The sequence below is a fragment of the Stenella coeruleoalba genome, assembly GCF_951394435.1.
Source record: "Stenella coeruleoalba genome assembly, chromosome: 4".
NCBI classification, from domain to species: Eukaryota; Metazoa; Chordata; class Mammalia; order Artiodactyla; family Delphinidae; genus Stenella; species Stenella coeruleoalba.
In genome coordinates, this window is record NC_137149.1 from 45,040,694 (window position 1) to 45,054,281 (window position 13,588).

Here is a 13,588-nt window from a genome sequence, read left to right on the forward strand (position 1 = left end):
CAACAGTTTCCTTTGTCCTTTAATAATTCCTCTCTTTCCCCCCACCTACCCCCTGCCTCATCCTCAGGCAACCACTGATCTGCTTTGTCACTGTAGATAAGTTTGCATTTCCTAAAACTTTACATAAATGGAACAATACAGTATGAGTTCCTTTTTTTCTGTCTTCTTTCAGAAATCATAATTATTCTGAGAGTCATCCATGGTGTAGCACATATCAGTTGTCCATTCCTTTCTATTGCTGAATAGTATTTCATGTGCAGATATACCACCGTTTATTCAGTCACCTTTTGATGGGCATTTGGGTTGTTTTAGTTTTTGGCTATTATAAATAAACTGCTATGAGCTTTCACCTACAGGTCTTTCAATAGATATATGCTTTCATTCTTTTTGAGTAAATACCTAGACTGGAATGACTGAATTATATGGTAGGCAAACTTTTAACTTTTTGAGAAACTGCCAAACTGGTTTCCAAAGTGAGTGTACCATTTTACATTTCCAGCTGCTGTGTATGAGAGGTCTAGTTCCTTCACCTTCTTACCAATGCTTGGAACTGTCAACTATTTTAAACTTTCTCCTCTCTAGTAGGTATCTAGTGGTATTTCACTGTGAACATAATAACTAATGTTGTTGCACTTTCCCTGGCTTATTTACCCTCTATATTTCTTTATATAGTCTAGATATAATTCCTTTATCAGATATATGATTTGAAAATATTTTCACCATTATGTTTTTTTTCCTTATTATTCTCTGAACAGTGTTATCCAAAGAGCAGAAGTTTTAATTTCTGATAGAGTTTGATTTATCAATTTTTTTCTTTTATTGACTGTGATAACAAATGGATATCCAATTGTTTCAGCACCATTTGTTGAAAAGAATACTCTTGCTCCTCCGAACTGAATTTGCATCTGTGTTGAAAATGAGTTTTCTGTGTATGTGTGGGTCTATTTCTTTATTCTGTTCCATTGTTCTATTTGTCTCTCTTTATGTCAGTACCACACTCTCTTAATTACTGTAGCTTTATGATATGTCATGAAATCAGTGTTAGTTCTCCACCTTTGTGTTTCTTTGTCAAAGTTCTTCTAACTATTGTAGGTCATTTTGCATTTTTACATGAATTTTAAAAGTACCTTGTCAAATTTCTACAAAACAAAAGCCTGTTTGGATTTTGATTGTGATTCCATTGAATCTGTAGATCAGTTTAGGAAAAATTAATATGTTAACAAAATGGAGTCTTCTGTTCCATGAACATGATATGTCTTTCCATTTATTTATACCTCATTCAATTTCTATAAGCAATGTTTTGTAATTTCTAGTGTATGTTTTTCATGAATTTTGTCACATTTATCTCTAAATATTTTATGTATTTTAATGTTGCTGTAAATTGTTTTACAATTTTAATTTCTAATTGTTCATTGCTACTATTTAGAAATATACTTGTTTTAATCTATTTATCTTGTATCCTACAACCTTGCTAAACTCATTGATTGATTATAGCAGCTTTTTGTAGATTTTATTGGATGGACCCTCTACATAAATGATTATGTTGTCTGCAAATAAAAGCATTTTAATTCTTTCTTTCTATTGTACATGTTTTAAAATTTTAAATATTGCTTTATTTCACTGTCTGGAACCTTGAATAAAAGGTTGAATAGAAGTGGGGAGGGCAGACATCTTGCTTTGTTACTGATCTTACAGAGAAAGTATTCAGTCTTTCCTCATTAAATATGATGTTAGCTGTAGGGTTTTTGTGGATGTTCTTTATCAGGTTGAGGAAGCCCCCTTTTATTCCTATTTTTCTGATAGGTTTTATCAGGAATGGATATTGAATTTGGTTAAATGCTTCTTCTGCATTTGTTAGAATGGTAATGTGGCTTTTACTTTTTAGTTTGTTAATATGTTTAGCTTGTTAACAAACCTTGCATTCCTGTGATAATTCCCACTTTTATATATAGAAATTTATTTTGTATATCATTAGGTCATGATATGTTACCCTTTTCATATATTGTTGGATTTGAGTTTCTAATTTACTTAATAGCTTTATTGAAATATAATTTGCATACCATAAAGCTTACTTATTTAAAGTATAAAATGTAATGGTTTTAATTATAGTACAGATTTGTACAGCAATCATCATAATCTGATTTTTTCATGCCCCCCAAAAGAAACCCTGGTCCTATTAGCAGTCTCTCCCAGGCAACCCTTCCACCCAGCACTGGACAATCACTAATCTATGTCTTATAGATTTGCCTATTCTGGACATTTCATATATGGAATCATATAATATGTGGTCTTTTGTGTCTGGCTCCTTACACTTTGCATTAAGACTCAACTGTTTTGTAACATGTATCACTAATAAATTCCTTTTTATTGCCAAATAATAGTCTATTGTATACATATACCACATTTATTTATCTAGTCAAATGATGAGAATTTGGATTGTTTCCACTTTTTGGCTATTATGATTAATGCTGCTGTAAACATTTGTGTACGTTTTTGTGTGGACACATGTTTTATTTCTTTTGGGTAGATACCTGGGAGTAGAATTGTTGTGTCATATGGTAACTCTAATAGTTTGGGAAACTGCAAACTGTTTTCCAAAGCAGCTCCCCCATTTTAAATTCCCACTTGTAATGTATGAAGGTTTGAGTTGATAAAATTTGTTCAGAATTTATTCATCTATGTTCATTAGAGGTTATCTATCATTTGTTTTCTTGCAGTGTCCTTCTCTGGTTTTGTTACCAGGGTAATGATGGCTTTATTGACTTAGGAAGTAGTCTCTCTTCAGTTTTCTGGAAGAGTTTGTGCAGGTTGGTATTATTTGTTCCTTAAATGTTTGGTAGAATTCATCAAAGAAGCCATCTAGACCTGGACTTTTCTTTGTGGGAAGGTCTTTAATTATAAATTCATTTTCTTTAATAAATATATGGCTATTCAGATTATCTGTTTCTTCTTATGTGAACTTTGTAAATTTATGTCTTTCAAGGGATTTGTCCATTTCATCTAATTTGAATTTATTGGCATATACTTGTTCCATCTCAAAGAACAAGTTTTTGGTGTCACTAATTATCTCTGATCTTTATTATTATTTTTTTCTTCTACTAACTCTGAGTTTAATTTGTTCTTATTTTCCTAGCTTTTTAATATTCAAAGGTTTTTTTAAAAAAATATTTGAGACCTTTCTTCTTTTTTAAGGTAGACATTTAATGCTACATACCCCTTCCTAAGTATTACTTTAGTTGCATCCCCCAAACTTTAATGTGTTCTCATTTTTATTGAGTTCAGTTCAAACACTTATTAATCTCCCTTTTGAAGTCTTCTTTGGTCCATGGGTTATTAGGTTGTTTACATTTCAGATATTTAGACATCTTCCAGAAGGGTTTTTGTTCTTGAGTTCTGGTACAATCCCACTGTGGTTAGAGAACATACTTCTAAATTTATTGGAAACATTTTAATGACCCAGAATATGACATATGCTGGTAAATATTCAGTGTGCATTAGAAAAAGTGTTTATTTTTCTGTTGTCATGTGGAGTGTTCTATGAATGTCAATTAAATCAAGTTTGTTAAATGCATTGCTCAAATCTTCTATGCTTCACTGATTTTCTGTTTAGTCATTCTATTGATTATTTCTGTGGACTGAATTGTGTCCTCCACAAATTTATATGTTGGAAGTCCTAACCCCCAGTGTGATGGTATTTGGAGATGGGGCTTTGGGGGGTAATTAGGTTTAGACAGCATCATGAGAGTGGGGAACCTCATGATGAGATTAGTGTCCTTTTAAGAAGAGACACCAGAGAGCTTTCTCTCTCTCTCTCTGCCATGTGAGGACACAGCAAGAAGGTAGCCATCTGCAAACCAGGAAGAGAGATCTCACCACATTCTGACCTTGCTGACACTGTAATCTCAGACTTCAGGCCTCCAGAATTGTGAGAAAATTATTTCTGTTCTGTAAGCCATTTACTCTGTGACGTTTTGTTATGGCATCCCAAGCGGATGAAGATAATTATTGAGAGTGGGTATTGAAATATTTGATCAAAATTAATTTATTTCTATCTTCAGTTCTGTCCATTTTTGTTTCTTATGTTTTGAAGCTCTATTATTGGATGAATATATCTAAATGTAAAAGCTGAAATTTTAAAACTTCTAAACAAAATATAGAAGTAATTCTTTATGACCTTGGGCAGGCAAAGATTACTTAGGGCTCAACAGTCATGAGTTAGAAAGGAGAAAATTGATCATTTGGAATTCATCAAAAATTAAAATTTGTTCTTTGAAAGACACTTATAGGAAACGAAATGGGAAGCCATAGACTGGGAGAAAATATTCCAACACATAAACCTGATAAAGTACATGCATCGATGATATATAAAGAACTCTTATAACTCAATAGCAGAGGACAAATTACCCAATTAAAAAGGTGACAAAATATATGAATAGATACATTACAGAAGAAAATATGACTGGCCAATTAAAAATGAAAATACGCTAAAAATCATTAGTCCTTAGGAAATGCAAATTAAACCACAGTCAAAACTCCTACACACCCAGTGGAATGACTAAAATTAAAAGACTGACCACAGCAAGTGCTGATCAGGATATGGAGGAGCTGCAACTTGCAAACACTACTGATGGGTGTATAATATGGTACAATGTCTTTGAAAAATAGTTTGACACTTTCTTATAAAGGTAAACATACAATTACCATACAACTCACCAATACCACTATTAGGTATTTACCTGAGAGAAATGAAAGCATATGTACATTCAATGCCTTGTACATGAATGTCATAGCAGTTTCATTCATAATAGCTCAACACTGGAAAAAAACAGCTGCCCAACAACAGGTGAGTAGATAAATAAACTATGGTAAATATATACTAAGAAGTAGTTACCAGCAATAAAAAGAAAAAGAATTACTGATTCTCATAACCACATTGATTAATCTTGAAGAAATTATGCTGAACAAATGAAGCCAAACACAAAATGTACATACTGCATGATTTCAGTTTTATGAAATCCTAGTAAAAGCAAAACTAGAAGGTAAAAAACAGATCATTTGTTTTCTGAGAGTTTGTGTGGAGAGAGGTATTGATTGCAGAGGGGCATAAAGGTGCTTTTTGGGGTGATGGAAATTATTTGTATTTTAATTGGAATAATTATATTCATATATGTCAAATTTCATAAAACTGTATAATTAAAATGGTAACATTTTGTTTTATGTAAATTAAAGCTCAGTAAAGTTGGTTTGAAAGAAAAAGGAAGGTTTTGAAATGGATTTGAAACTCTGACCTCAGTTGAAGGGTACCAGTGATGGTACTGGTGTCGCTGAGGTGGTAGGATGAGGCTGGTTCTACCAGTGTGGGAGGAAACCCCAAAATGGATTCAGCTGCTGCTCCAGGAAGGCATTGCCAGAGGTGAGGAAGCATTTCTAAGGTGCTGTTCACATAGGAATAGGGAACAGACAGGATGTCAACAGGAAGGAAATAAGAATGAGCAATTGTCACCTCCCTCCTCCAGCCTTGCATTCTCCCTCTAGTGTACCCCAGAGCAGAAGTTTGGTTGCAGTTCCAGTCCCAACATCATGGAGTAAGTATAGCAGGGTAGGTTTGGAACTGAGAATCAAGAGCTTAATAATTAATTAGCTAGATTGGAATCAAGATGGCAGAGTAGAAGGACGTCCTCTCACTCCCTCTTGCGAGAGCACCAGGATCGCAACTAGCTGCTGGACAATCATTGACAGGAGGACACTGGAACTCACCAAAAAAGATACCCCACGTCCAAGGACAAAGGACAAGCCACAGTGAGACAGTAGGAGGGGCGCAATCACAGTAAAATCAAGTCCCATAACTGCTGGGTGGGTGACTCACAGACTGGAGAACACTTATACCACAGAAGTCCACCCACTAGAGTGAAGGTTCTGAGCCCCACGTCAGGCTTCCCAACCTGGGGGTCTGGTAACGGGAGGAGGAATTCCTAGAGAATCAGACTTTGAAGGCTACTGGGATTTGATTGCAGGACTTTGACAGAACTGGGGGAAACAGAGACTCCACTCTTGGAGGGCACACACAAAGTGGTGTGCGCGTCAGGACCCAGGGGAAGGAGTAGTGACCCCATAGGAGACTGAAACAGACCAACCTGCTAGTGTTGGAGGGTCTCCTGAGGAGGCAGGAGGTGGCTGTGGCTCACCATGGGGGACAAGGACACTGGCAGCAGAAGTTCTGGGAAGTACTGATTGATGTGAGCCCTCCCAGAGTCCACCATTAGCCCCACCAAAGAGCCCAGGTAGGCTCCAGTGTTGGGTTGCCCCAGGCCAAACAACCAACAGGGAGGGAACCCAGCCCCACCCATCAGCAATCAAGCAGATTAAAGTTTTACTGAGCTCCGCCCACCAGAGCAACAGCTTTACCCACCACCAGTCCCTCCCATCAGGGAACTTGCATAATCCTCATAGATAGCCTCATCTACCAGAGGGCAGACAGCAGAAGCAAGAAGAACTACAATCCTTCAGCCTATGGAACAAAAACCACATTCACAGAAGGATAGACAAGATGAAAAGGCAGAGGGCTATGTACCAGATGAAGGAACAAGGTAAAACCACAGAAAAACAACTAAATGAAGTGGAGATAGGCAGCCTTCCAGAAAAAGAATTCAGAATAATGACAGTGAAGATGATCCAGGACCTCAGGAAAAGAACGGAGGCAAAGATCAAGAAGATACAAGAAATGTTTAACAAAGACCTAGAGGAATTAAAGAACAAACAAACAGAGATGAACAATACAATAACTGAAATGAAAACTACACTAGAAGGAATCAATAGCAGAATAACCAAGGCAGAAGAACAGATAAGTGACCTGGAAGACAGAATGGTGGAATTCACTGCTGTGGGACAGAATAAAGAAAAAAGAATGAAAAGAAATGAAGACAGTCTAAGAGACCTCTGGGACAACATTAAACACAACAACATTTGCATTATAGGGGTCCCAGAAGGAGAAGAGAGAGAGAGAGGACCCGAGAAAATATTTGAAGAGATTATAGTTGAAAACTTCCCTAACATGGGAAAGCAAATAGCCACCCAAGTCCAGGAAGCACAGAGTCCCATACAGGATAAACCCAAGGAGAAACATGCTGAGACACATAGTAATCAAATTGGCAAAAAATTAAAGACAAAGAAAAATTATTAAAAGCAGCAAGGGAAAAGCGACAAATAACATACAAGGGAATTCCCATAAGGTTAACAGCTGATTTCTCAGCAGAAACTCTACAAGCCAGAAGAGAGTGGCATGATATACTTAAAGTGTTGAAAGGGAAGAACCTACAACCAAGATTAGTCTACCGGCAAGGCTCTCATTCAGATTCGATGGAGAAATCAAAAGCTTCCCAGACAAGCAAAAGCTAAGAGAATTCAGCACCACCAAACCAGCTCTACAACAAATGCTAAAGGAACTTCTGTAAGTGGGAAACATAAGAGAAGAAAAGGACCTACAAAAGCAAACCCAAAACAATTAAGAGAATGGTAATAGGAACATATATATAGATAATTACCCTAAAAGTGAATGGATTAAATGCTCCAACCAAAAGACACAGGCTTGCTGAATGGATACAAAAACAAGACCTGCTTATATGCTGTCTACAAGAGACCCACTTCAGACCTAGGGACACATTCAGACTGAAAGTTAGGGGATGGAAAAAGATATTCCATGCTAATGGAAATCAAAAGAAAGCTGCAGTAGCAATACTCATATCAGATAAAATAGACTTTAAAATAAAGAATGTTACAAGAGACAAGGAAGGACACTACATAATGATCAGGGGATTAATCCAAGAAGAAGATGTAACAATTATATATGCCCCCAACATAGGAGGACCTCAATACATAAGGCAACTGCTAACAGCTATAAAAGAGGAAATCAACACAATAATAGTGGGGGGTATTAACACCTCACGCACACCAATGGACAGATAATCCAAAATGAAAATAAAGAAACAAAAACTTTAAATGACACAATACACCACATAGATTTAATTGATATTTATAAGATATTCCATCCAAAAACAGCAGATTACACTTTCTTCTGAAGTGCGCACGGAACATTCTCCTGGATAGATCATATTTTGGGTCACAAATCAAGCCTCAGTAAATTTAAGAAAATTGAAATCATATGAAGCATCTTTTCTAACAAAAACACTATGAGATTAGAAATCAGTTACAGGGGAAAAAAACGTAAAAAACACAAACATATAGAGGCTAAAGAATATGTTACTAAATAATCAAGAGATCACTGAAGAGATCAGAGGAATCAAAAAATACCTAGAGACAAATGACAATGGAGACACGACAACCCAAAACCTATGGGATGCAGCAAAAGCAGTTCTAAGAGGGATGTTTATAGCTTTACAAGCCTACCTCAAGAAACAGAAAAATCTCAAACAATCTAAACTTACACCTAAAGGAACTAGAGAAAGAAGAACAAACAAAACCCAAAGTTAGCAGAAGGAAAGAAATCATGAAGATCAGAGAAGAAATAAATGAAGTAGAAACAAAGAAAACAATAGCAAAGATCAATAAAACTAAAAGCTGGTTCTTTGAGATGATAAACAAAATTGGTAAACCATTAGCCAGACTCATCAAGAAAAAGAGGGAGAGGACTCAAATCAATAAAATTAGAAATGAAAAAGGAGAAGTTACAACAGACACCACAGAAATACAAAGCATCCTAAGAGACTACTACAAGCAACTGTATGCCAATAAAATGGACAACCTGGAAGAAATGGTCAAATTCTTAGAAAGGTATAACCTTCCAAGACTGAAGCAGGAAAAAATAGAAAATATGAACAGAGCATATGAACAGAGCAATCACAAGTAATGAAATTGAAACTGTGATTAGAAATCTTCCAACAAACACAAGTCCAGGACCAGATGGCTTCACAGGCGAATTCTATCAAAGATTTAGAGAAGAGCTAACACCCATCCTTCTCAAATTCTTCCCGAAAATTGTGGAGGAAAGAACAGTCCCAATGTCATGCTATGAGGCCACCATCATCCTGATACCAAAACCAGACAAAGATACTATAAAAAAAGAAAAATTACAGACCAATATCACTGATGAATATAGACGCAAAAATCCTCAACAAAATGCTAGCAAAGAGAATCCAACAACACATTACAAGAATCGTACACCATCACCAAGTGGGATTTATCCCAGGGATGTAAGGATTCTTCATTATGCACATATCAATCAATGTGATACACCATATTAACAAATTGAAGGATAAAAAGCATATGATCATCTCAATAGTTGCAGAAAAAGCTTTTGACAAAATTCAACACCCATTTATGATAAAAACTCTCCAGAAAGTGGGCATAGAGGGAACCTACCTCAACATAATAAAGGCCATATATGACAAACCCACAGCAAACATCATTCTCAATGGTGAAAAAGTGAAAGCATTTCCTCTAAGATCAGGAACAAGACAAGGATGTTCACTCTCGCCACTATTTTGCAACATAGTTTTAGAAGTCCTAGCCACAGCACTCAGAGAAGAAAAAGAAATAAAAGGAATCAAAATTGGAAAAGAAGTAAAACTGTCACTGTTTGCTGATGACATGATACTATACATAGAGAATCCTAAAGATGCCACCAGAAAACTACTAGAGCTAATCAAATGAATTTGGTAAAGTTGCCGGATACAAAATTAATGCACAGAAATCTCTTGCATTCCTATACACTAATGATAAAAAATCATGAAAGAGAATTTAAGGAAACACTCCCATTTACCATTGCAACAAAAATAATAAAATACCTAGGAATAAACCTACCTAGAGAGACACTTATATGCAGAAAACTATAAGACACTGATGAAAGAAATTAAAGATGATACCAACAGATGGAGAGGTATACCATGTTCTTGGATTGGAAGAATCAATATTGTGGAAATGACTATACTACCCAAAGCAATCTAGAGATTCAGTGCAATCCCTATCAAATGACCAATGGCCTTTTTTACAGAACTAGAACAAAAAATCTTAAAATTTGTATGGAGACACAAAAGACCCCAAAATGGCCAAAGCAGTCTTCATGGAAATAAACAGAGCTGGAGGAGTCAGACTCCCTGACTTCAGACTATACTATAAAGCTACAGTAATCAAAACAATATGGTACTGGCACAAAAACAGAAAGATCAGTGGAACAGGAAAGAAAGCCCAGAGAGAAACCCACGCACCTATGGTCAACTAATCTATGACAAAGGAGGCAAGGATATACAATGGAGAAAAGACAGTATCTTCAATAAGTGGTGCTGGGAAAACTGCACAGCTACATGTAAAAGAATGAAATTAGAACACTCCCTAACACCATACACACAGATAAACTCAAAATGGATTAGAGACCTAAATGTAGGACTGGACACTATAAAACTCTTAGAGGAAAACGTAAGAACAGTCTTTGACATAAATCACAGCAAGATCTTTTTTGATCCACCTCCTAGAGTAATGGAAATAAAAACAAAAATAAATGGGACCTAATGAAACTTAAAAGCTTTTGCACAGCAAAGGAAACCATAAAGAAGATGAAAAGACAACCCTCAGAATGTGAGAAAATATTTGCAAATGAATCAGCGGACAAAGGATTAATCTCCAAAATATATAAACAGCTCATGCAGCTCAATATTAAAAAAACAACCCAATCCAAAAATGGGCAGAAGACCTAAATAGACATTTCTCCAAAGAAGACATACAGATGGCCAAGAAGCACATGAAAAGCTGCTCAACATCACTAATTATTCGAGAAATGCAAAACAAAACTGCAATGAGTTATCACCTCACAGCAGTTAGAATGGTCATCCTCAGAAAATCTACAAACAAAAAATGTTGGAGAGGGTGTGGATAAAAGGGAACCCTCTTGCACTGTTTCTGGGAATGTAAATTGATACAGCCACTAGGCGAACAGTATGGAGGTTCCTTAAAAAACTAAAAATAGAATTACCATATGACCCAGCAATCCTACTACTGGGCATATACCCACAGAAAACCATAATTCAAAAGGACACATGCACCTGAATGTTCATTGCAGCATAGTTTACAATAGCCAGGTCATGGAAGCAACCTAAATGCCCATCAGCAGACGAATACAACTTTGGGAGAAGTTGTATTTCAACTGGTGGTCACTTACTCTTCTTTCAAGAGTCCTCTGAAAGGCGTACTCTTTTTGGGAAGGCTTCCCCAATTCCCAAGACGAATGGATGTTTCTTACCTTGTGTTTCCATAAAAGCCATACCTAGCACTTTTTGAATACTTAATGTGGGTCAGACATGCACTGGCTTAAGCTCCAAGAAGGTATTATTGCTTGATCTTCACAGTAACCCTATGAAGTTGATCCGATTATCCCCCATCAAGGAGGAAACAGAGTATAAATAACTTGCTTTATTGATAGTAAAAGTGCCCCAGATTATGATAGTAAAAGTGTCCTAGATTCTGATCTAAGTGATCTGACTCCAGAACTTGTGCACTGACCTGTCACATCTGACTGCTTTTCCAATAAAGTCTATTTACATTTTCATTAAAGAACTTTACTGTATGGTTATTATTTATATGTAGACCTGTCTCCTTTGCGTTAGTTTTGTAAGGTATTATTCAATTTTGCAAACAGTCTTCAGCCCAGTGTTTGGTCCTAGTAGTTCCTCAATGTATGTTTTCTGAGTGAATGAATATGGTTGCTTTCATAGTACTTGCCACTGTAGGAGGGAAATTACATAAAGGTTCCACCTAGGAGACTCAAAAATCAGGGGAGTGTATGTTGCATGCATTCTTCAACCAGGACAACAGAAATCATTAAATATTTACAACAGAGGGAATTTAATGCAGAGAATTGGTTACACAGGTTTTGGAGGGGCTAGAAAGTCAAAGGATAATGTGGCAGCCTTTAGATTAGCAATGGCAGGAAGCCCTTAGTGGGCAGAAGGGACACATGGAGGAGGTAGAGAATGAAAATCATGTGAGACGTGTGCACAGGAGAACTTGCTGCTGGACATGCAGCCTGAGGCAGAGAGGGAGGGTGATGTCTACCCTGCTTCTCTTTTTTACCACCTTCTAATCCCTTTCCATTACCTTGTACTGGCTTTCACAGGTGTCTGGAAGTAGCCTGCAAGAGTCAATGTCCATGTAATACAGAGCAGAGCAGAGTGTGGGTTAGGACTAGATCTGAGGCCAAACAAGTCCAGGAGTGGTGCACATAGTGGGTTTTGACAGTGGCAGAATGTGGGTTGAAGCTGTGGTAGACTGTAAAAATGATCTCTGAAGAGGTACAGTCTTTCTCTCCTCTCGACTTGAATCTGGGTTGATTTTGAGCCTGGATTTGACCAATGGAGAGTAGTAAATGGAATGTAAGCAGATGATCCAAAATGGTATGCGCATTAGGACTTATCCTTCTTGCGGTGCATAGAGCTCGAGGCTGCCAGGTGAATGAGCCTAAGCTAGCCTCTGGATAACAGGAAGCTGCATGGATGAGAGCCCAGGTCCCCCAGCCAGTTCCCAACTGCCCCAACAGCTGACCCAGTAGCCAACTGCAGACACATCAGTGAGGCCTAGCTGAAATCAGTTATGCTCAGCCCAAATCTCTGACCTACAGTTTATAAACTAAATAAGTGATTGTTGCTTTGAGCCACTAAGTTTTGGGGTAGTTTGTTATGCAGCAAAGCTAACTGATAGATAAGCCCAGTTCTTCTACTTACATAGCTATATGACTGTGCAAATTGCTTCATCTTGAAGCCTCGTTTTCTTCCTTTGTGACATGGGATAATGACAACACATATCACCGGACAATTGGGAATATTTAATGAAAAATGCATGTAAAATGGAAACACGATGCTGGGCACATCGTGAGTGCTCAGTAATCTGCAGCTTTTATGAGGATGATTTCAGGCCTTTCCAGCCTGCTTTGTCTAATTGTTGACTCTATGTGGGAAAACGATGAGGTTATTGCTTAACAGGGCACAGCTCGACACAAATGTTTTATTAAGAAGCTGTCTTAATTTCCTGCTGGCATGAGGCAAATGAAGAGGGCAGATATTTTGTTAATTAAAAATTTAAAAGTACATAATTCTCTCTTTGGCATAAGTGTGTATGTAAGTCTGCAAAGCTAAATCTCTGAAACAGAGGATATTCACAAAGGTGTGTCTTGAATAGCAATTGTGATTCACGCAGAATGTATATTTGTGTTAGAGATGTTGTGGATAAGATTATGTCAAAAAGCGCAGGATAATAAATTGCTGAAACTCATTAATTCACATAACATCGACGTGCATTGCCATATTCCAGATGCTTGATTGCAATTCTTTAATATAATGAGTTGCCAATTCCTTTTCTCAAGAGAAGGATTGGCAGATTGTAATGCAATCTGTTGATGCTCTTTGACGGTGATTCTCAGTCACCGCCACCACTGCTAAGGAGCTGGAATCCTAAACACAGAGGCTTTGCTGAGGGAACTGTGTGTCAGTGCTGGGTGTTGCAGCCACTCCCACTGATATTAGGAAATATAAACTATCAGCTAAAGAGTGAGATTTGAGGAGCTTCAAAAAAGGAGCAGAAACTGGCT

The 13,588-nt window shown here is 37.0% G+C and overlaps 1 protein-coding gene across 17 annotated transcripts in view; it reads left to right on the forward strand.

Moving 5' to 3' along the window:
* The window catches only part of LOC307185908 (uncharacterized protein), a 390,038-nt gene that overhangs the window by 131,474 nt on the left and 244,976 nt on the right, over positions 1-13,588 (forward strand). For 10 of the 17 annotated variants that reach the window (XR_013828205.1, XR_013828206.1, XM_079920467.1 and 7 more), the window contains one exon: positions 2,718-2,807. The exons of 6 other annotated variants lie outside the window; for them this stretch is intronic. Coding sequence is in view for 9 of the 11 variants with exons in the window: in XM_079920475.1 (XP_079776601.1) it covers positions 2,718-2,807 (90 nt within the window). In the remaining 2 variants the exon portion in view is untranslated. Of the gene's footprint in view, positions 1-2,717; positions 2,921-13,588 lie in introns of those variants that run through there. One more of the 17 variants, XM_079920465.1, reaches the window with a different exon arrangement.